The following is a 22,514-nucleotide window of genomic DNA, read 5'->3' on the forward strand; positions in this document are numbered from 1 at the left end:
GAATGGATGGATTGGTTAGGTGAGGAATGATACAGAATGGATGGATTGGTTAGGTGAGGAATGATACAGAATGGATGGATTGGTTAGGTGAGGAATGATACAGAATGGATGGATTGGTTAGGTGAGGAATGATACAGAATGGATGGATTGGTTAGGTGAGGAATGATACAGAATGGATGGATTGGTTAGGTAAGCCTTCACATTACAAAGTTTCGATCTAACAGAAAAGTATACGGTCCGCTTGAAGCTGTCCATACATGGTGTGAGTTGCAACCAAACCAATGAGATCATCTGAGAGATCTTCCACCTTGCTGGAATGTAATCTTCAACGGGAAAATGAAATGATTCTTTGGCTGTGCAGTGAATGCCGCACGGGTCGAATCATCCTTCACCCCGAGGATGGAGAGAGGTTTTTAGCAACACAGAGTTGCTTCTAATGTGATCATAGGCCAAAAATGGGCTTTGTGACCGTTCTACATGGAAAAAGGAATCACTTTCCCAGCTTGCTGGAAGATGTAGTCAGACGACCCGACACTCTTATATCAGCGTTGCAAATCTCACACAGCTTGCCGCGAACAGGCCAGCGTGCCGCGAACAGGTCAGCGTGCCGCGAACAGGTCAGCGTGCCGCGAACAGGCCAGCATGACACAAACAGGCCAGCTTGACGCGAACAGGCCAGCTTGACGCGTACAGGCCAGCATGACACAAACAGGCCAGCTTGACGCGAACAGGCCAGCTTGACACGTACAGGCCAGCTTGCTGCGAACAGGCCAGCTTGACGCGAACAGGCCAGCTAGACGCGAACAGGCCAGCTAGACGCGAACAGGCCAGCTTGACGCGTACAGGTCAGCTTGACGCGAACAGGCCAGCTTGCCGTGAACAGGCCAGCTTGACGCGTACAGGCCAGCTTGCCGTGAACAGGCCAGCTTGCAAAGAAGAAGGACTGTTGTATGTGAGTTAGTGTTGTGAAGGGTAGCTTGCTCCAGGGCGAGCCAATCACTGCAAGGCGCACACACAGAAAGCGTTAATGGAAGTGAAGACACACGCAGGCTGAACGCCGTTCTCACATGTCCCAGCGGAGTTTCCTCTGACCAGAACACACACAGGAAGAGATGGGATGAGTACCGGTCACACATAAAAAAAAATAAAGGAGAGGAGGGAAAAGTGAGAGGCAGATGGCTGCAGTCCTGCCAACCCACACAACCTCACACAGCATACTGATCCACCAATGTGTCTGCAAAGACCGGGGTTGTTCTGCTGCTGCTATAGCCAGAGAATTACTGAACAGAAAGATTACTGTGTGCATCTCTGCTCTGTATGTTGTACATCTAGATTTCTATAGTAGGACTTGCATGCTCTTGGTATTTGTTTTAAAAACTTCTGCTCTCTTGCTCTGATAAACGTGATCCGGACATTCTCCGGCTAACTATGTGAGAGTCCCCTGTGCCTCCTGGAACCTGTAGTGCACGGGTGTCAAACTGGCGGCCCTCCATCTGTTGCCAAACCACAAATCCCATGAGGCATTGCAAGTTGTAACTGTCAACAAGCATGACATGTAGGGCAGCAGAGTGGCTAAATGCTTAGCACTTCTGCCTGGCAGTACTCGGGTTGTTGGTTTGAATCCCAACCATGGCACCACCTGCCTGGAGTTTGCATGTTCTCCCTGTGCCTGCGTGTTCCACTCCCGGTCACTCTGCTCTGACAGGTAACTGGCTCCAGCTATTTGACTCCTTGTGCTGTTTCTCCATCTCCTAGCCTGAGCTCTGCTGTACAGGGATACTAAGGAGCTAAAACTAAGCCACATTTACGATACTTACACTGCATGTATTACAAAATATACTGAATATTCGCAGAGCTGCATTAACTTGTGTCTTCTGCCTGGAGTTAAGCTTTAACATTTGCATTTTATGAGTCAATCATTTACATTCATTCCTAATTTTTACACGTCCGTTTTTATCTATTTATTTTTTTACAGCAAAAAAACATAACCCTGCTGGGGGGTGTCAACTGTTACTCCCATGGCTGGGTATACTGTAAAGGGCTCATGGGAGTTTTTTTTTTTTTTTTGCACCCCTGGGCAATTTCATAGTTTTCCCCCAAACCCCTCTGTGGGTGTTGTCCCCCCCCCAGTCTTAGCTTCTGCTCTGTCTTATCTCTAGTCTAATCCTAGTTTTATATCCATTGCTGTGTACATTTGTTTGTGTGTGTTTTTTTCTGTTTATTTCTTTCTCCCCCTTTTAAAATTTCGCTAAATCTTTGTAAAATAGTACTGCTTGGACCTTGAAGGAGGGGACATACCCCGAAAGCTTGTCCTCAAAATTGTATGTTATTGCAAATAAAAAAGGTATCATGGACTGTACTCAGTTTCTGCCCCAAAGCCTGTAACTGTCACTTTTTTTAAGAAACAATTTTAAGAAATGGAAAGGAAGTGTCAATAATGACCATGACTTTCGACACTTCCTTTCCATTTCTTAAAAAATGCTTCTTAAAAAAAAGTGAGTTACAGGCTTTGGGGCAGAAACGGAGTACAGTCCATGATACTTTTTTTAATCCTGGAAGTGTCAGATTCCTGTAACCCCCCTACATCAGTGTGGATCCCATTCTAACATGACTATCAGTCTTTTTAAATTCCAACTCCAGCTAAAACATTTAAGTTTGCTTTAGATAGAACGGTGGGGGGGGGGGGGGGGTTCCTCTCTCCAGTTTTTATTGCTGTCTGTATCTTCATTGAAGACATTGATTTCATGGTTTTCCCCAAACCCTGTAAATGGCACTTTTTTTTTAAGATACGTTTTTAAGAAATGGAAAGGAAGTGTCAATAATGACCATGACTTTCGACACTTCCAGGAGTGTCAGATTCCTGTATCTTGGAAAGAAAGAAAGAAAGAAAGAAAGAAAGAAAGAAAGAGAGAAAGAGAGGAGAGATAGAAGGAGAGAGAGAGATAGAAAAAAAGAAAGAGAGAGAGAGAGGGGGGGGGGAGAGAGGAGATAGAAGGAGAAAGAGAGAGAAAAAGAAAGAGAGAGGGGGGGGGGGAAAGAGGAGAGATGGAAGGAGAGAGAGATAGAATAAAAGAAAGAGAGAGGGGGGAGGAGAAAGAAGGAGAAAGAGAGAGAGAGAGAGAGAGAGAGAGAGAGAGAGAGGGGGGGGGGATGGAAGGGGGGGGAGATGGAAGGGGAGAGAGAGAGAGAGAGAGAGAGAGAGAGAGAGAGAGAGAGAGAGAGAGAGACAGAGAGAAAGAAAGAAAGAAAGAAAGAAAGAAAGAAAGAAAGAAAGAAAGAAAGAAAGAAAGAAAGAGAGAAAGAAAGAGAGAAAGAAAGAAAGAAAGAGAAAGAGAGAAAGAAAGAAAGAGAGAAAAAAAGAAAGAAAGAGAGAGAGAAAGAAAGAGAGAAAGAAAGAAAGAGAGAAAGAAAGAGAGAAAGAAAGAGAGAAAGAAAGAAAGAAAGAAAGAAAGAGAAAGAAAGAGAGAAAGAAAGAAAGAGAAAGAAAGAGAGAAAGAAAGAAAGAAAGAAAGAGAAAGAAAGGCGCATGAATTTCTATAGGGAATACAGTCGTGGCATTTATTATCTATACACAGTCCCCAGAATCCACGTTTTCCTGGTACATCAGGACCAAGTGACTGTCCAGTCGTGTTCAGTGTAAAATATATAAATTTTTAGACGTGACAATTTCTAGGCGTATTTTTATATCTGTGAATGTGGTCGGTTGTCTCTTTCGTGGTTCAGCTGCACTGATCCTGAATGAAAGTCGCTTCTTTAAATAGCGGCGAAGGTGCAGTGTCCGAGCGTAGGTGACAGAGATGAGGGTTTCCTGTATGGCGTGCGGGGGAGGGAGAGAGAGCTATGAGAGGAAGGAGTGGGCAATTTCCTGCCTTCATCTCTGCCTGACCCACAGTGGAAAATATCTGCCCCCTCCCCACACACACACAGACACCTTAACCAGACTGATCCGAGGAGACGAAAGCCGCATCTATCGTGAGAGAGACGCCACCTAAGAACTAACCTGACGGCGGCACTTGTATAGCATTGTTACCCTCCATGTAATAATGTACATATTTAAAACTTTGAAAAACTGCACTAAAAAGGTAAAATCCTCAAACCGACAGCTAAACACATCATCAGATACAAAACGGTGATATCAAATAAATCCAAACTGAAGTGCAAAACTAATACCAGTCCAGAATGGGTGTCTAGAATAGAATGTTGATGAAACAAGAACGTTCTGTCTGCATGGACATTCTATTATAGACACCCATTCTGGACTGGACTGACCGGGAACACTGTCAGCTGATGTCTCTGGAAGGATCCCGAAATGATGTCCAAAAACGCCACAAAAAAGGTCACCTGTATAATATATAATCAATGATGCATTTACAGTGAAGGAAATAAGTATTTGATCCCCGGCTGATTTTGAATGTTCGCCCCTCACAAAAAAATGATTGGTCTAAAAATCGAATGTTCAGTGTATTGTAACACTGAGAGACAGAATAGCAACAACAAATTCAGCAGAAATGCATGTCTAACAAATGATGACTGATCTGCATGTTCATGAGGGAAATAAGTATATGATCCCCTATCATTCAGCAGGATTTCTGGCTACCAGGTGTCTTTCATACAGGTAACAAGCTGAGATTAGAAGCAGTCTCTTAAAGGGAGTGCTGCTAATCTCATTGTGTTACCTGTATAAAAGACACCTGTCTACAGGAGCAATCAAACCCTCAGATTCCAAACTCTCCACCATGGCAAAGACCAAAGAGCTGTCCAAGGATGTCAGGGACAAGATTGTAGACCTACACAAGGCTGAACTGGGCTACCAAACTATGGCCAAGCAGCTTGGTGAGAAGGTGACAACAGTTGGTGCAATCATTCACAAATGGAAGAAACACAAAACAAGTGTCAGTCTCCCTAGGCCTGGTGCATCATGCAAGATCTCACCTCGTGGAGTGTCAATGATCATGAGAACAGTGAGGAATCATCCCAGAACTACACGTGAGGATCTTGTCAATGATCTCCAGGCAGCTGGGACCACAGTCACCAAGAAAACAATTGGTAACACACTACGCCGACAAGGACTGAAATCCTGCAGTGCCCGCACGGTCCCTCTGCTCAAGAAAGCACATGTCCAGGCTCGTCTGAAGTCTGCCACTGAACATCTGAATGATGCAGAGGAGGACTGGTGGAAAGAGCTGTGGTCAGATGAGACCAAAATCCAGCTCTTTGGCATCAACTCAACTCGCAGTGTTTGGAGGAGGAGGAATGCTGCCTATGACCCCAAGAACACCATCCCAACTGTGAAACATGGTGGTGGAAACATTCTGCTTTGGGGGTGTTTTTCTGCTAAGGGGACAGGACAACTGCACCCCATCAAAGGGATGATGGACGGGGCAATGTACCCTCAAATCTTGGGTGAGAACCTTCTTCCCTCAGCCAGGGCATTGAAAATGGGTCGTAGATGGGTGTTCCAGCATGACAATGACCCAAAACACACAGCCAAGGCAACAAAGGAGTGGCTCAAGAAGAAGCACATTAAGGTCCTGGAGTGGCCTAGCCAGTCTCCAGACCTTAATCCGATTGAAAATCTGTGGAGGAGCTGAAAGTTCGAGATGCCAAACATCAACCACCAAACCTTATTGACTTGGAGAGGATCTGCCAAGAGGAGTGGGCCAAAATCCCTCCTGAGATGTGTGCAAACCTGGGGGCCAAGTCCAGGAAACGTCTGACCTCTGTGATGGCCAACAAGGGATTTCCCACCAAGTACTAAGTCATGTTTTGTGAAGGGGATCAAATACTTATTTCCCTCATGAACATGCAATCAGTGCATCATTTGTTCAGACATGAATTTCTGCTGAATTTTTTGTTGCTATTCTGTCTCTCAGTGTTACAATACACCGAACATTCGATTTTTAGACCGATCATTTCGTTGTGAGCGGGCAAACATTCAACATCAGCACGGGATCAAATACTTATTTCCTTCACTGTATGAGTTTTCTGTGACTGTCAGTGATAAGGAGCCCTCAACCATCATCTCTTATGTGCCCAAAATATATACAATCTTTTTTGGGGAATTCCTGAAAGGTTTTTAAGAAAGGGAAAAGAAAGTGTCAGTAATGACCATGACTTTCGACACTTCCAGGAGTGTCAGATTCTTGTAACCCCGGACCCCAGTGTGTATCCCATTCTAATGTGACTTTAGCGCTCAGCAACTCAACAAATACCACAACCTAGCAGTCTTTTTAAATGCCACCTCCAGCGAAAACATTTTATCTTGCTTTAGATAGAAGGGGGGGGGGGGGGAGGATAGAACAGACTGGACATGTTAAGGTCCTGAAGTCGCTCTTGATATGTTTTATCCCCCACACCTTTCACCATTTTTGCTTCTCGTCTCTGGACTCATTCTATCTTCTCAGTATCTTTTTGTAGACAAAACCACAGTTGTAGTGTGAGTGGGGAGGGGTTAGAACCCCTGGGCAGCACAGTGGCTAAATGCTTGGCACTTCCACCTGGCAGTACTAGGGCCGTTGGTTCGAATCCCAACCCCAGCACCACCTGCCTGGAGTTTGCATGTTCTCCCTGTGCATGCGTGGGTTTCCTCCGGGTACTCCGGTTTCCTGCCACACTTCAAAGACATGCTGGTAGGTGAATTGGTTCCTGTCTAAATTAGCCTTAGTATGTGTATGTATGAATGTGAGTTAGTGACCTTAGATTGTACGCCCCTTGAGGGTTAGGGACCTTAGATTATACGCCCCTTGAGGGTTAGGGACCTTAGATTGTACGCCCCTTGAGGGTTAGGGACCTTAGATTGTACGCCCCTTGAGGGTTAGGGACCTTAGATTGCACGCCCCTTGAGGGTTAGGGACCTTAGATTGTACGCCCCTTGAGGGTTAGGGACCTTAGATTGCACGCCCCTTCAGGGTTAGGGACCTTAGATTGTACACCCCTTGAGGTTTAGGGACCTTAGATTGTACGCCCCTTGAGGGTTAGGGACCTTAGATTGTACGCCCCTTGAGGGTTAGGGACCTTAGATTGCACGCCCCTTCAGGGTTAGGGACCTTAGATTGTACGCCCCTTGAGGATTAGGGACCTTAGATTGCACGCCCCTTCAGGGTTAGGGACCTTAGATTGTACGCCCCTTGAGGGTTCGGGACCTTAGATTGCACGCCCCTTGAGGGTTCGGGACCTTAGATTGCACGCCCCTTGAGGGTTCGGGACCTTAGATTGCACGCCCCTTGAGGGTTAGGGACCTTAGATTGTACGCCCCTTGAGGGTTAGGGACCTTAGATTGTACGCCCCTTGAGGGTTATGGACCTTAGATTGTACGCCCCTTGAGGGTTAGGGACCTTAGATTGTACACCCCTTGAGGGTTAGGGACCGAAGATTGTACGCCCTTTGAGGGTTAGGGACCTTAGATTGTACGCCCCTTGAGGGTTAGGGACCTTAGATTGTACGCCCCTTGAGGGTTAGGGACCTTAGATTGTACACCCCTTGAGGGTTAGGGACTGATGTGAATGTACAATATATATATAAAGCGCTGCGTAAATTGATGGTGCTATATAAGTGCCTGAAATAAATAAATGATAATTTTTTCTTATTGCTGTCTGTGTTTTCCTGCCTGCCCCCCCACCCCTATCCTGGTGTCACCCCAACAGGAAACCAAGAAATAGCGCCCAACTAGAGTCACTGCTTGATTTAAACGCCACACGAAAAAATGTAAGCTGAACTCCAGGCAGAAAAACTAAAATTTGTTCCTCAATAGCCACAATCTGCTTTGCAAGCACCAAATACCTTTACAGGCCCGGATATTATCTTGTAAAAGCAGCAGTGATATCAATGTGCTGTATATAATGAATGCAAAGAGCAAAGCTGTGGGAGGGGCCTAGCAGCCCCACCCACTGCTGGCTGTATGCAGAAAACTACAGGAAGGGGCAGAGACAAGACCAATCACTGTGCACAAGGAGACAGTGCAGAGCTGTGGGAGGGGCCCAGCAGCCCCATCCACTGTAGGCTGTATGCAGAAAAGTACAGGAAGGGGCGGAGACAAGACCAGTCACCGTGCACAAGGAGAGAGAGCAGGAGAGGCCGGTCTGTATTACAGGAAACACCTTCACAGAGGCAAGGTGCAGACGTTACTGTACAGATCTGAAAGGAATACACAAAGCACACCAAGATTCAAGTAAGAAGTCACAAACCTCTCATATTTAACCACTTCCAGTCCGAACACTTTCCCCCCCTTCCAGTCCGGACACTTTCACCCCCTTCCAGTCCGGACACTTTCCCCCCCTTCCAGTCCGGACACTTTCACCCCCTTCCTGTCTGGACACTTTCACCCCCTTCCAGTCCGGACACTTTCATCCCCTTCCAGTCCGGACACTTTCACCCCCTTCCAGTCCGAACACTTTCACCCCCTTCCAGTCCGGACACTTTCACCCCCTTCCTGTCTGGACACTTTCACCCCCTTCCAGTCCGGACACTTTCACCCCCTTCCTGTATGGACACTTTCCCCCCCCTTCCAGTCCGGACACTTTCCCCCCTTCCAGTCTGGACACTTTCCCCCCCTTCCAGTCCGGACACTTTCCCCCCCTTCTTATCCAGGCCAATTTTCAGCTTTCAGCGCTATCACACTTTGAATGACAATTGCGCGGTCATGCTACACCGTACCCATATGAATACATTTTTAGCATATTTTTGAGACAGATAAAAGCTTTATTTTGCTGGTATTTATTCCCCGCTGGGATTTTTATTTTTTTTTGCTATATAAATGAAAAAGTCCAAACATTTTGAAAAAAAAAGTGTTTTTCTTATAAAATTTGGCAAATAAATAATATTTCATCATAAATTTTTGGCAAAATGTATTCATTTATCTTTTTAGTAAAAAAAAAATAAATAAATAACCCAAATTAGTTTATAACCAAAAATTATAATTTTTTAAAAATTGTTTTACATTTTTATTTTATTTTTTATATTATTTGTTTTTTTTTTTTTACATAATGTCACCCTAGCAGTACAGTATCACCATGGTGACACTGTACTACTTGTGGGGTATATGAAATTTTTTTTTTTTTTTTTACACTGATTGCTTTTACACCCATACAGGCTGTAAAATCAGTCATTTCTCCTTCTCTCTGGCTGCATTCTTGCAGCCATTGAGAAATACTGTGTGAGCTGTGATTGGTCATAGCTTGTCACATGGTACAAGGCTGTTGTGAATAGCCCTGTACCATGTGACCTCTGTGATCATTCACACATTTCACACGAAGTAAGCAATGATGTCAGAAGTGACATCTTGCTTACTACTCTGCATGTGATCACTGACTGGCCAATCAGTGATCACATGATCGTTACCTCGCAGAGAGGTCCCGTACGATGATCGGTGTTCCACTGTGTCCAGAAGACACAGCGGGCACCGGATCGCGGTGCTGTGCGCTCCCAGGGAGCGCGCACAAGCAGGGGGTGGGGAGGCTGTTTATAAACAGCCACCCGCCCCTGCACTGCCACCGTCTGGCTGTTTATATACAACGGCTGGACGGGAGGTGGTTAAACATGGAGTTCGGCTTTAAATCTCCCCTACTCTATTCACAACTGAAGGAAATGACATTTGGCTGGAGTTAGTATTTAAGAAAAGCGAAACATGATTTTTCTTTGGTGATCTTTTCATTAATCAATGGCTAACTAGCATGTGATATGAAGCGCTAATTACAGTCGGATTATGTCTCCCTGTACCGGTCTTCACTCCCCAGGCAGGCGGTCTCTACAATGATGACACACATAATTACCCCTGCCATACTGAAGGAAAGGAGGAGATAATAAATGACATTTGTGCTGCTTGTTAGTTCTCTGATGGTGTGAAAAGAACACAGAACTAAATTTATACAGTACTAGAGATTCTGAGAACGACAGCAATCTTTCCACAGGAAGAGGTGACCGGCCACAGCCGCACCGACTCTACAGATACACGTTTCCCCTTACCTGACACTGATCTCCCTCTGCAGCAGTGGGACAGACACACAGACATGATGAGACCGGGGACAGACACACAGCTCACCTACAAAAAGGCCCAAAATAACAGCGCACAGCACCTTGCTCTGTGACATGACCCAATATTACAGTTAAGGAGAACCTGTCACGTTTTTATTGCCGTCTAATAGAGAGATTTTGTCTCGCCTTCTGCCCCGGTGACATAAATGAGGGGAAATTTCTCCAAAAGCAGCTACAGACAGCAGTAAAAATCTGACGAGGTTCTAAGCCTTCATCATGCTATACAAGTGAAAAAAACAATTCCCAGAGATTCCTCTATAGAATGTGAGATTGATGAACATTTCAGGTTCCCTCTTTTATCTGGACATCATTGAAGGCTGCAGTCACTATGGAGGTGCCTGAATCCACCTAGGTTGGGGTAAGAGGCGGACTCAGGTTTGGCAGTGCAGTGATCTCACTGGTCACCATTATCACGGGCACATTTGATTGTCGTTGGCAGACTAACCTACAGGCAAGAAACCCAACCCCTAAAGTGGAACTACAAACATTTTTAACCTACCTCTGTATTTTTTCATGGTTCTAAACCCCAAAATGCTTTTACCGTAATGCATTCTCTGCAATTCTCCCTCCATTAACATGTGCCTGAGGCCTACATCAATCCGGGGCTATGCCCAGCAGCACTTCTCTACCCTCACCCTGCTTTCCGAGGCCGCCCTTGGCTCCTGCTGCTGTCAATCACATTCTGGGAGGAGGGGGTGGGGGCATGGCCAAGCTGCACTGTGTGCCTATGGACTCACACAGCCCGGCCTGGGAGCGCACCCTCACGTGCGTCCCCCCCCCCCGTAGCACACAGCTTGCTTTGGGGGCACACGCAGGGAAGGAGGAGCAGACAGGTAAGGGGCTGCTCTGTGCAATACCATTGTACAAAGCGGGTAATTAGAACTTCTTTTTTAATTTTAATTAAATAAAAAAAGAAGGTTTTTACATCTACTTTAAACTTGTGTAATTACCTTTTTTCTTGAATTCTTCTTGCTGGTTTAATGACATCACTGCAGCTACTTCTCCTTCTTACAGCAACAGTGGGCGTTCATTCTTCCAGGACTACGCGGCATGTAATGACTTTTAAGCGCTGCTCAGTCCTGGAGTACTGTAAACCCATCCTGCATGATGCTGCGCCCCATAGGGGGTATGTAGACAAAAGGCTGGGCCCACAGGAAATAGGACGGTGTTGTGTTGCCCAGTAGAGGAACTCCGGTATCAGGAGAAGGGGTTAGAACAGGGGTAGGCAACCTGTGGCTCTCTAGTTGTTGTGGAACTACATTTCCCATGAGGCATTGCAACGTTACAAAACTGAGTTACAGCTATGATTTGCAGAGGCATGATGGAACTTGTAGTCCTGCAACAGCTGGAGAGCCGCAGGTTGCCTACCCCTGGGTTAGAATTATAAAAAATATATAAAAATCCTGGAATACGACTTTAAAGGACTAGTCTACTGAAAACCGATATTTCACTTCCTCACAGAGTCCAGAAATCTCAATCACCCACCAGCGTGTTTAATCTTGTGGGATTTCCTTCTGCTGAATTCTCCCCAATGCAAATTAAAAAAAATCTAATAAGAAGGACAGTCCGCTGCATCATGGCTATAAGGGGTGGGCGGAGCCTGGAGCATAGCCAATGAGTCATTAGCATTCTGGCACCAAAAAACTAAAGTATGAATTTTGGGTGACCGACCCCTGAAGCTTAATAAACATTATGGTAACTTGACTTTCGCTCACCTTTTCCAGCTGGCTGTGAACGTGTTGTACAATCAGATCAATGGCCACCGTGTTTCCACTACCTGGAAGACACAAAATGGTGCATTTCTGAATATGCGATATATAATAGATATTCAGAGTTTGGCTGTCCCTTGTGACCAGGGGCGGACTGACCATTTGGGAACTCGGGCACTGCCTGAGGGCCCGGGGTCAGTAGGGGGCCCCATGAGATGACCCTGGTACCTTTCATAGGCTTTTTTTTAGGTGTGGTTTGAGTGTGCGTGAGGACACAGGGGCCCCATGATCCCCTATTGCCCAGGGGCCCCATGAGTTGTCAGTCCGCCCCTTCTTGTGATCTTAGCTGTTTCAGTTATGCTCTCTTACCTCTGGGTACCACAATATCTACTAGACGCATGGTCGGCTGGATGTGCTGGTCAAAGGCTGGTTTAACAAAAGTATGGTACTGTTTAAGGACACCCTCGATTTCTCGCCCTCTCTCTGAGATGTCCCTCCGCAGCCTCCGTACTAAGCGAATATCAGAGTCCGTCTCCACAAAAATCTTCATGTCTAGCAACTGTGAAGGGAATACAATTTACAGACAAATTACAAAACTGTTGTCATTACATACCCTAATATAGCCCCACTGACATCATCTCTGGATCTCTGTGTTTTCCTATGCAATGCGGGTAGATCGTGGCTTATAGGAAGGGCCAGCAGCATGCCTTTCCTTACCTTTAGAAGTTCTGCATTAGCAAACGCCATGATCCCTTCAAATATTATCACGTTCGCTCCATAAAGGGTTTTCTAAGACAAGAGATAGAGGAGTTATCAATTCTGATCAGGTGATACGATACAGTGATCCCGAAGTAATACATGTATAAAACATCGTATAATATTTCTCCTTATTTCACCACTGATGTCAGTCCTGTAAGTTAGTATAAAACAGCTTTTTTTCAACCAGGGTTCCTCCAGAGGTTGCTAGGGGGTTCCTTGAGCTTTGCCTGAACTCCCATTTAATGGTGCCTGCATAGTCGCCCAGTCGGGCCATTTTCAGATGGATAAGTCTATGGTATCAGCAGATTCCTATCACCCAACTGCTGTAGGAAGGAAAGATTGCTAGTCCTGAAAACGTTGGCCAAGCACTACTGTTCCCTAGAGATATGCAGCTGTAGGGGTTGCTTGCTCATTCCTCCATCCTCATACTCTCTATAGAAGCCATTCTCAACCATATCTTGGGGGGAACCCTAGGTGGCTAGGGGGTTCCTTGAGCTGTGTCTGACCTCCCATTTAATGGTGCCTGCATAGTTGCCCTGTCTGGCCATTCCCAGATGGATAACTCTATGGTATCGGCAGATTCCTATCACCCAACTGATGTAGGAAGGAAAGATTGCTAGTCCTGAAAACGTTGGCCAAGCACTACTGTTCCCCAGAGATATGCAGCTGTAGGGGTTCCTTGCTCATTCCTCCATCCTCATACGCTCCATAGAAGCCATTCTCAACCATATTTTAAGGGGAACCATAGGTGGCTAGGTGGTTCCTTGAGCGGTGTCTGACCTCCCATTTAATGGTGCCTACATAGTCGCCCAGTCTGGCCATTTTCAGATGGATACGTCTATGGTATTGGCAGATTCCTATCACCCAACTGCTGTAGGAAGGAAAGATTGCTAGTCTTGAAAACGTTGCCCAAGCGCTACTGTTCCCCAGAGATATGCAGCTGTAGGGAATCCTTGCTCATTCCTCCATCCTCATACTCTCCATAGAAGCCATTTGAAACCATATTTTTTGGGGGAATCCTAGGTGGCTAGGGGGTTCCTTGAGCTGTGTCTGACCTCCCATTTAAAGGTTGCTGCATAATTCAAGAACCAACACCACTTGGTAAAACCAGCAGCATGACACCAAATATGCCTTTAGCTATACGTAAGGGTTCTGATCACCAATGTGAGGTCCATTTTTCCCATTGATCCATGATGAACTGGTAACAGTAAGGGTTCCCCAAGACCTGCAACTTACTTTAGGGGTTCCTCTGAAGTAAAAAAAAAAGTTGGGAAAGGCTGGTATATAAGAAGATCAACAGGGGTAATACTGAAGAGCCATACTAGAGAATATGTGGGAGAGATACTTTTTGCCAACCTCCAAGTCATCCGGCTCTGGGGATCTCTGACTCTCTTCCCTCCTCTAGAGGTACTAATGTGTGTGCACACTGGAATAACAAATCAGCAACAGGGACAAGGAAGTGACCTCCAATGTAAGTGGCTGATTTTACCCAGTCTTTGGTTCGGCTGTGACTGGTGAAGTCATAGGTGGGAATTTTTACACTCTTCCCCTGTTTTAGCTTCTTCAGCGTACTGATGACCAACTCAAAGTCAAAAGAGTCCGGGTGGTCGAAGTTGTACTCATTGCAGGCGGCAAGGACCTGCTGCTCCTCCGTCAGCACCTGAAAAGAGAATTCAGTGTAAATACAGTTGGGCTCAGGCTATGTTATCAGAAGTGTAATGAGATACAAATGTGTGTGTGTGTGTGTGTGTGTGTGTGTATGTGTGTGTATGTGTGTGTGTATTTGTATGTATGTGTGTGTATGTGTGTATGTATATATGTGTGTATGTGTGTGTATGTGTATATGTGTGTGTGTGTATATGTGTGTATATATGTGTGTGTGTATGTGTGTGTATATGTGTGTATGTGTGTATTTGTATGTATGTGTGTGTATGTATGTGTGTGTATGTATGTGTGTGTGTGTGTATGTGTATATGTGTGTGTGTATTTGTATGTATGTGTGTGTATGTGTATGTATATATGTGTATGTGTATGTATATATGTGTATGTGTATGTATATATGTGTATGTGTGTGTATGTGTGTCAGCTCCTTGGGTGACTCCGAACTTGCAAATAGCACCTACAGCTCTGGCCCGCCCAGTCTTCCTCTTCTCTATTATCCACTCATTAGCTTCCTTTACCCATACCTGACCTGCCTCCCCGCTGGCTATCCCCGCTTCAGTCGATCCTGAATACGGCTGCCAGACTCATTCACCTTTCCAACCGCTCCGTTTCCGCCACCCCCCTCTGCCAATCCCTCCACTGGCTTCCGATTGCACAACGGATCAAATTTAAAATCCTAACACTAACGTACAAAGCCGTCCACCATACTGCCCCGAACTACATCACCGACCTAATATCCATCTACCACCCAGCACACACACTCCGCTCCTCACAAGACCTCCTTCTCTCTAGTTCCCTGGTCTCCTCCCATGTCTGCCTCCAGGACTTCTCCAGGGTGTCACCCATCCTCTGGAACTCCCTTCCCCAAACCATCAGATTATCACCTACTCTCCTCTCCTTTAGGCGCACCCTGAAAACCCATCTCTTCAGGGAAGCCTACCCCACCCCCTGCTAACTTGACCGACCTCCTCCACTCTTCCTACCACTCCATCCCCCACAGCTATCTCCTCCTGTGCCACTATCCCCTCCCTCCTAGATTGTAAGCTCGAAAGAGCAGGGCCCTCGATCCCCTCATGTTTTGCATTGTATTGGTATTGTTCTGTCACATGTTCTGTCCCCCTTTGTAATGTACAGCGCTGAGTGAACTATCGGCGCTTTATAAATACAGTATAATAATAATAATACCTGAATGAGCTAGAAGGGGCTAATGTTCAGTTGGAAGGGGTGGGGGGTTTTGGGTGAGCGGACTATTTTTATGTTGCCTAGGGCAGCACAAAAACGAAATACACCACTGCCTTAAGGTGAGCATCACTTGCTGTCCAAAGAGCAGGCAGGAGGCAGGCCATTGGTACAAAATCTGTAGAACTGATGCAACACCATAGCACAGCGGGGGGGGGGGGGGGGAGCATTTCTTTAAAAACCTGTCAAGTAAATACTTCACTTGTAATAGTCTGCTGTTTGGTCACAGTTACCTGGTAAGTTAAATGAACTTGTGCCCAGATCATACATACCAAACTATTTACATATTCTGAACAAGCAGCACAAACACTTTAAAACAAGCACTCATTTACCTCTGCATCCATATGCATTGTGAAGAAACTGATTTAAAAAATTTCACAACACAGGCAGAGAAGTAGCTCTTTCCCTATTACTTCCCATTGCACCAGAATTCAGGCAGCCCTCTACACACAGCCCTCTAAGACACAGTAGGTGTTTCTATGTTGTCAGAAACAAAGCCCTTTGCTCTTTGAGAATGAATAAGGTCACATTAACAGCAGCTAGAAAGGTCAGAGGTGGTTTATCTTAAAGATCATTTACTGTCTGTTAAGAATGTGTAAACACTTTTATTTTGTAATTGGAGATGACTGCTATCACATGGTGTGAGGCATGCCTTTGAGTATGTATATTCTGTCATGTATAGGAAGTTGTGTGAGGTTTTTGACGCTCCATACCACTGACATGTATCTTGTGACTGTGTTGAAGGATTTATTGAAAGAAAAAAAAAAAGAATCTGTACGCAAGAATCTGTGTGGGGTGCACAAAATCACACACACATACATATATATATATGATTTTGCATTTCTGGGCCATTGGGGGCCTCACCTATTGATCACTAGGTCCCGGACGGTGATTCCCCACTGGCACCCAGCGATCGCTGTGTATCACCGACGGGGGAGAGGTCTGTATGTGAACAATACAGATCTCTCTCCTGTCAGCTCCTACACATTGCTTTGTATTGCTCTGTATAGCTGAGCAATACAAAGCAATGTGCTGACAGTAAAGTACACACAGCACACGGTAAAACACACACAGCACACAGTTAACCCTTTGATTGCCCCAGATGTCAACTCCTTCCTGCCCGGTGCCATTAGTACAGTGTCAGTGCTTTTTATTAGCACTGACCACTGTATTGGTGTCACTGGGGATGTCAATGACAGTTAGTCAGTTCCATCCCAGTGTCAGAATGCCCACCGCAGTCCCGCTATAAGTCGGTGATTGCTGCCATTACTAGTATAAAAAAAAAATATATATATATATTCTTAGATTGTAAGCTCCCAGGATCAGGGCCCTCCTATCCCTCTTGTATTGAACTGTATTGTTGCTGTATTGTCTCCCGTTATATTGTAAAGCGCTGAGCAAACTGTTGGCGCCACATAAATCCTGTATAATAATAATATATAAATCCTGTATAATAATAATAATATATAAATCCTGTATAATAATAATATATAAATCCTGTATAATAATAATAATATATAAATCCTGTATAATAATAATATATAAATCCTGTATAATAATAATAATATATAAATCCTGTATAATAATAATATATAAATCCTGTATAATAATAATAATAATATATAAATCCTGTATAATAATAATATATAAATCCTGTATAATAATAATATATAAATCCTGTATAATAATAATAAAAATATGTTCCCGTATCTATACCGCCATTTGTAAACGCTATAATTTTCATGTAAACCAATTTATTTACACGTATTGGGATTTTGTTTTTAGCAAAGACATGGAGCAGAATACCTTTTTGCCTAAATTTATGACAAAATTTGATTTTTAAAATTTTTTGTACTGGATATGTTCAATAGCAAAAACAAAAAATATTGTTTTTCTTCTCAAAATTGTCAGTCTTTTTTTTTGTTTATAGCACACAAAATAAAAACCGCAGAGGCGATCAAATACCACTGAAAGAAAGCTCTATTCGTGGGAAAAAAGGACATAAATTTCATTTGTGTGCAGAGTTGCATGACCGCGCAATTGTCAGGGACAGTAATGCAGCGCCGTATTGCAAAAAATGGCCTGGTCAGGAAGGGGGGTAAATCGTCAGGAGGGCGAGGGGTTAAAGATTACCTTGTAGAAGGAGTCCATAGACAGGAGGACCACCCAGGGCACATCCAGCGCTTCTATAATCATTCTGGCCACTGTGGTTTTACCAGAGGCACTGCCGCCCCCCAGACCTGAGATATGGAGAAGAGAAACTGGATGAGGAACAGATCTCTGTGGACTGACATTCACCCTCCCTCTTTTTTTCCCAGTGTGACATCCTATTCACCCCAAGACAGGTTGCAGATTCACACAGGAATGTTACTTGAAATGACTCTGTGCTGAGAGAAATATTTAGAACCCCCCCCCCCCCTGCTGCCTTTCAACTTTTGAAAATGCTGGATGCCTGGCTGTCGACAGATTTACTGAGTCAGCGACCTGGAACAAGCATTCAGCCCAGTTTTAGTTTCTTGTGCTTGGCCACTGAAACCGGAGCATCAGAATGACAGGACCTAGCAATGGAGGCCAGCAGTGGCAATGTGGTAAAGAACACCGTAGACTGTCCGGTCATCACTCGGTAGTTCTGTCTGCATACAGCTATAGAAAATTCTGCAAATTTAGTATGGTGTTTGCACAGCATATATGACAGAATCTTACCTGCTTTACCTACCATGAGCACAAATAACACGCACCCTGTCCTCTTTACTCTTCCTCAACTTCTCCAGAGCCTCTCACAGCCTTTGGAACTCACTACTCCAATGTGTCTGGCTATCTAATACTTTTTTCACCTTTCAGAGATCCCTGAAAACTCATCTCGTCGGTGAAGTCTATCCTGCTTCTACATAACTGAATTTTTCCTTTTACCATCAACATCCCCACACAGTTGTTACCTTTTGTATCACTTACCCCTCGATTTTAGATTGTAAGCTCTCAGTAGCAGGGCCCTCCTAACCCTCTTGTATTGAAACTGTACCCTCAGCCTTTATATTGTAAACTGTTGGCGCTTTATAAATCCTGTATAATAATGATAATGTACTCAACTGCCGATGTTTGCAGTGCCAGTCTCACCTATGACAAACGCCTCCTTGGACTGAGTGCCATGCTCGTTGTACCAGGGTGGGCGCCCAGCTGTGTAGATTGTCCTCTTACTGGTCCGCAGCAGAGGCGGCTCTGATTTACACTGACTGGTCGTCCGCCGCCGTCTAGTTCGTCCTGGGCTAACTGGGGGTAGCAAGCCATGACTGGAGTCCGCGCTGCTGGTGACACAGACAGAAATAAACAGAATAGCAGAATTACATTCTAAGATTTCTATTACTTGTCCATCATTTAGGCCAGGTTCACCTCTGTGCGGGTGGTGCCGCTGCGGATCCGCATGAAAATCAGTGCAGCTGCACCACCCGCACAGAGGAATGTGGACCCGCGGGTGGGTCTATCGGCACGCCTCCCGGACTGGAAAACACAACCGTACTGGGAACCGAGGATCCCGTGCGGGCTGCGTTTTCAGTAGTGTCGGGACTTCTTCCCTGCGTGTCACAGGACACGGGGGTCCATTCAAATGAATGGGCTCTCACGCCCGCATAAATGTGAACATCCTGTACTCACTGCTGTGTGCGCCAACTCATCTCCTGTAATACTGAGGTCCGTGTCATACTTGTGATACTGTGGCTGGTGCCAACTCGTCAGGGACAGGATCGCTATGCAGGACAGAGCAGAGAAACACTCACCCTGTTTTCACAGGTCACCCCTACACTGCCACGCAGCCTGGATGAGAGAGGGGGCGCTCTGTCACCGGCAAGTGATATTCTGCAGTGTTTCTGTCTGTCACCTGTGGAAACTTGTATTTTTACTGCACTTTTAGCCATCCTGCCATTGGTGAGTTATTGGCGGAGAGGAGATCACAAGTATGACACGGGCCGGCTAAGGTGGCTGTTGTAGGGTCACTGGATAAGTTCACCTTTGGGAACATGTTACATGCTCCACACGTTCTTAAGGTGCAACACGTAACATGTTCCCAATGCTGCAGCCGCGCCTCACACTCCCTGTGATAGCAGTACAGTGGGGGGGGGACATTCCCCGTACCGGCTATCACTGTTTAAAAACAGTGTGGCTGTGCGGGGGGGCGTTCCCCGTACCAGCTATCCCTTTTTAAAAACAGTGTGGCTGTGCAGGGGGGGGGGGGGGGGGGGCGTTCCCCGTACCAGCTATCCCTTTTTAAAAACAGTGTGGCCGTGCAGGGGGGGGGGACGTTCCCTTTACCAGCCATCACTTTTTTGAACCAGTGTGGCCGTTCAGGGCTCCACCCACCCGGCTGAATCATTCATTCATAGAGTTCTGTGGATGAACAAACTACAAATCCTGACAGCCTTTGCGGCTGTCGGCTTGTAGTTCTCAAGGAACTACCACGGCACTGTGGAGAGTCTTCCTGTCACACTGTACCTACTTCCCTGTGTGGGCACACAGATACACTGACAGTTTGCAGTGTGACAGTTTCTGCTGATCACTGGTGCAATGCTTTCCAGGCTCCAAAAAAAAAATAAAAAAATTAGAAAATGCACATTTTTTTGCCTGCAAAAAAATGTGCATTTCTTTTTTTTTTTTTTAAGTGAACTTATCCTTTAATAAACGACATGAGGGGGGGTTAAACAGACTGTCACCACCTTGGGAAAACATATATCTGTGCAGTGATGCAAGGCCTAATTAGCAGGCTGGGGCTGGATCAGAGACCAGGCTGTACTGCTTAAAGGAGATGACCGAGGTTTATAAAAAAAAAATAAACATGTCTCCTCCTCCCATGCTCGTCTCCAGGACTTCTCCAGAGCTTCCCCCATCCTCTGGAACTCTCTACCCCAATTTATCAGACTAACGCCTACTCTGCTCACTTTTAGGCGATCTCTGAAAACCTATCTCTTCAGGGAAGCCAATCCTGCCCTCAGCTAATAATGGAATCTTCTATTCCTCCTACCAGTCCATCCCCCACAGTTATTACCTTTTGTACCACCAGCCCCTCCCTCCTAGATTGTAAGCTCCCAGGATCAGGGCCCTCCTATCCCTCTTGTAATGAAATGTATTGTTGCTGTATTGTCTCCCGTTATATTGTAAAGCGCTGAGCAAACTGTTGGCTCTATATAAATCCTGTATAATAATAATATATAAATCCTGTATAATAATAATATATAAATCCTGTATAATAATAAAAATAATATATAAATCCTGTATAATAATAATAATCTATAAATCCTGTATAATAATAATAATAATAATCTATAAATCCTGTATAATAATAATATATAAATCCTGTATAATAATAATAATCTATAAATCCTGTATAATAATAATCTATAAATCCTGTATAATAATAATAATAATAATCTATAAATCCTGTATAATAATAATCTATAAATCCTGTATAATAATAATAATAATAATCTATAAATCCTGTATAATAATAATCTATAAATCCTGTATTATAATAATATATAAATCCTGTATAATAATAATAATAATAATCTATAAATCCTGTATAATAATAATAATCTATAAATCCTGTATAATAATAATCTATAAATCCTGTATAATAATAATAATAATAATCTATAAATCCTGTATAATAATAATCTATAAATCCTGTATAATAATAATATATAAATCCTGTATAATAATAATAAAAAACACACATACTCACCTCTGCGCTGCAGCATCAATGTGAAGCTGCAGCTGTCCCAAATCGGCTCTAAGCCCATGCACTGAGGGATCACATGACAGTTGACTGCTCAGTTCCCGGTCAGCTTGGAACAGAGAGTAGTGACTGTCAGTCACCACTCTCCACTGTGCTCCCCCAGCACTCACTGGAGTGCTGAGCTGAAGAGGGGGCAGGCACAGTGGGCTTTGGCTCTCAGCTGCACCCTGAGAGGTGGAGCCAGCTGTCACTCAAGCAGCTGGGTGGATCCCAACAATATTGTCAGGATCCTTCCAGAGAAATCAGCTGACAGTGTGCTTTAGCCCACTATAAGCTGACTCTGGGTCACAGTGCACCCCCACAATGACCTACAAGAGAAGAATGACCATAAAATCTTTTTCAAATGCAGTGAGGGTGAGGCCTGGGCTGTCACTGTCTGGATCAGGTAGAAGAGCTCCACGCATGTCAACCGTTTGGCTGAAGTTGAGATTTAGGAATCCAAGACACACAAGCCATCGGCACAGCAGAAAAGTCCCAGAAACGTTTGGCACCAGCTGTACATTTTTGGAAAGGTTGGCCACATCGCTCCTGTGATTCCTCCAGCTCTGAGTAGAGCAATGCTAGCAGGAGGATGTGTCACATGATCCCTACACTCCCCTGTAATCTTGTTTAGGTCTGCAAAGTGTCAGTGACACCCAGGCAGCAGTGACCCCCAGGCAGCAGTGACCCCCAGGCAACAGCGCTCAGTCCCTTCACTATAGACTGAGAACAGACTGACAAGGACACGGCAACATCGTAGCCTCTTCTGGTACTGCAGGGGGCAGTGTGGGCACCACTCAGGTAAGTGTCACTCACCTGTTGTGCGCTCCGAGATTCCAACAAGCCGTCACCCCGGGGCCCGGACACACAGGCAGGCTCATCCTGATAAGCCCAGTGTGTCCCCTCTGCAGGAGGAGATTAGGTTCCAGGCTGATATTAATAGAGTGCAGGTGATAAATATGGAAAGCCCAGGCCAGCACACACACCGCCAATCACTACAAACATGCCCGGTCACAGGACACGTCCCATGACACGCTGACACACAACATGTGGGCTTCAGACGGCACAGACAGTTCAAGTGCACCTGTCTTATACTCAGGCAGCCATTCTGGGTGTTTACAGGAAAACTGAACGACATCCATGATGCACAGTATTTGTTTGTCTATATTTTGCCTTCCCTGGCCCCTCCCTCCCTGTCCCTCTACATAGAATGTTTACATCCAAACTTTCCATCTTATTTTAGATAGACTAGCATCATTCTGGGTGTCTATGCTTGTCTATGCAATGCAGGCAGATCATGGCTGGTGGGAGGAGCCTGCAGGTGATAAAACTATCATTGCACTCTGCATCAGTAC

General features: G+C 45.1%; 1 protein-coding gene across 5 annotated transcripts in view; it reads right to left on the bottom strand.

Annotated features, from left to right (window-relative positions):
• UCKL1 (uridine-cytidine kinase 1 like 1) overlaps positions 1-22,514 on the bottom strand; it is a 40,447-nt gene that overhangs the window by 13,241 nt on the left and 4,692 nt on the right. The window contains exons 1-8 of one of the 5 annotated variants that reach the window (XM_089657469.1): positions 21,976-22,122; positions 18,513-18,700; positions 17,532-17,638; positions 13,987-14,157; positions 12,456-12,527; positions 12,108-12,297; positions 11,745-11,806; positions 9,961-9,977 (exon numbers count right to left, since the gene is read on the bottom strand). In XM_089657469.1, the coding sequence (XP_089513595.1) occupies positions 9,961-9,977; positions 11,745-11,806; positions 12,108-12,297; positions 12,456-12,527; positions 13,987-14,157; positions 17,532-17,638; positions 18,513-18,700; positions 21,976-22,040 (872 nt within the window). In that variant the 5' untranslated portion in view covers positions 22,041-22,122. Of the gene's footprint in view, positions 1-1,067; positions 1,088-9,960; positions 9,978-11,744; positions 11,807-12,107; positions 12,298-12,455; positions 12,528-13,986; positions 14,158-17,531; positions 17,639-18,512; positions 18,701-21,975; positions 22,123-22,514 lie in introns of those variants that run through there. The other 4 variants (XM_089657466.1, XM_089657468.1, XM_089657471.1 and 1 more) reach the window with 4 other exon arrangements.

Source organism: Staurois parvus, unplaced genomic scaffold, assembly GCF_062004578.1.
Source record: "Staurois parvus isolate SC_StPar_1 unplaced genomic scaffold, SC_StPar_1.0 ptg001004l, whole genome shotgun sequence".
In the NCBI taxonomy this organism is placed as follows: Eukaryota; Metazoa; Chordata; class Amphibia; order Anura; family Ranidae; genus Staurois; species Staurois parvus.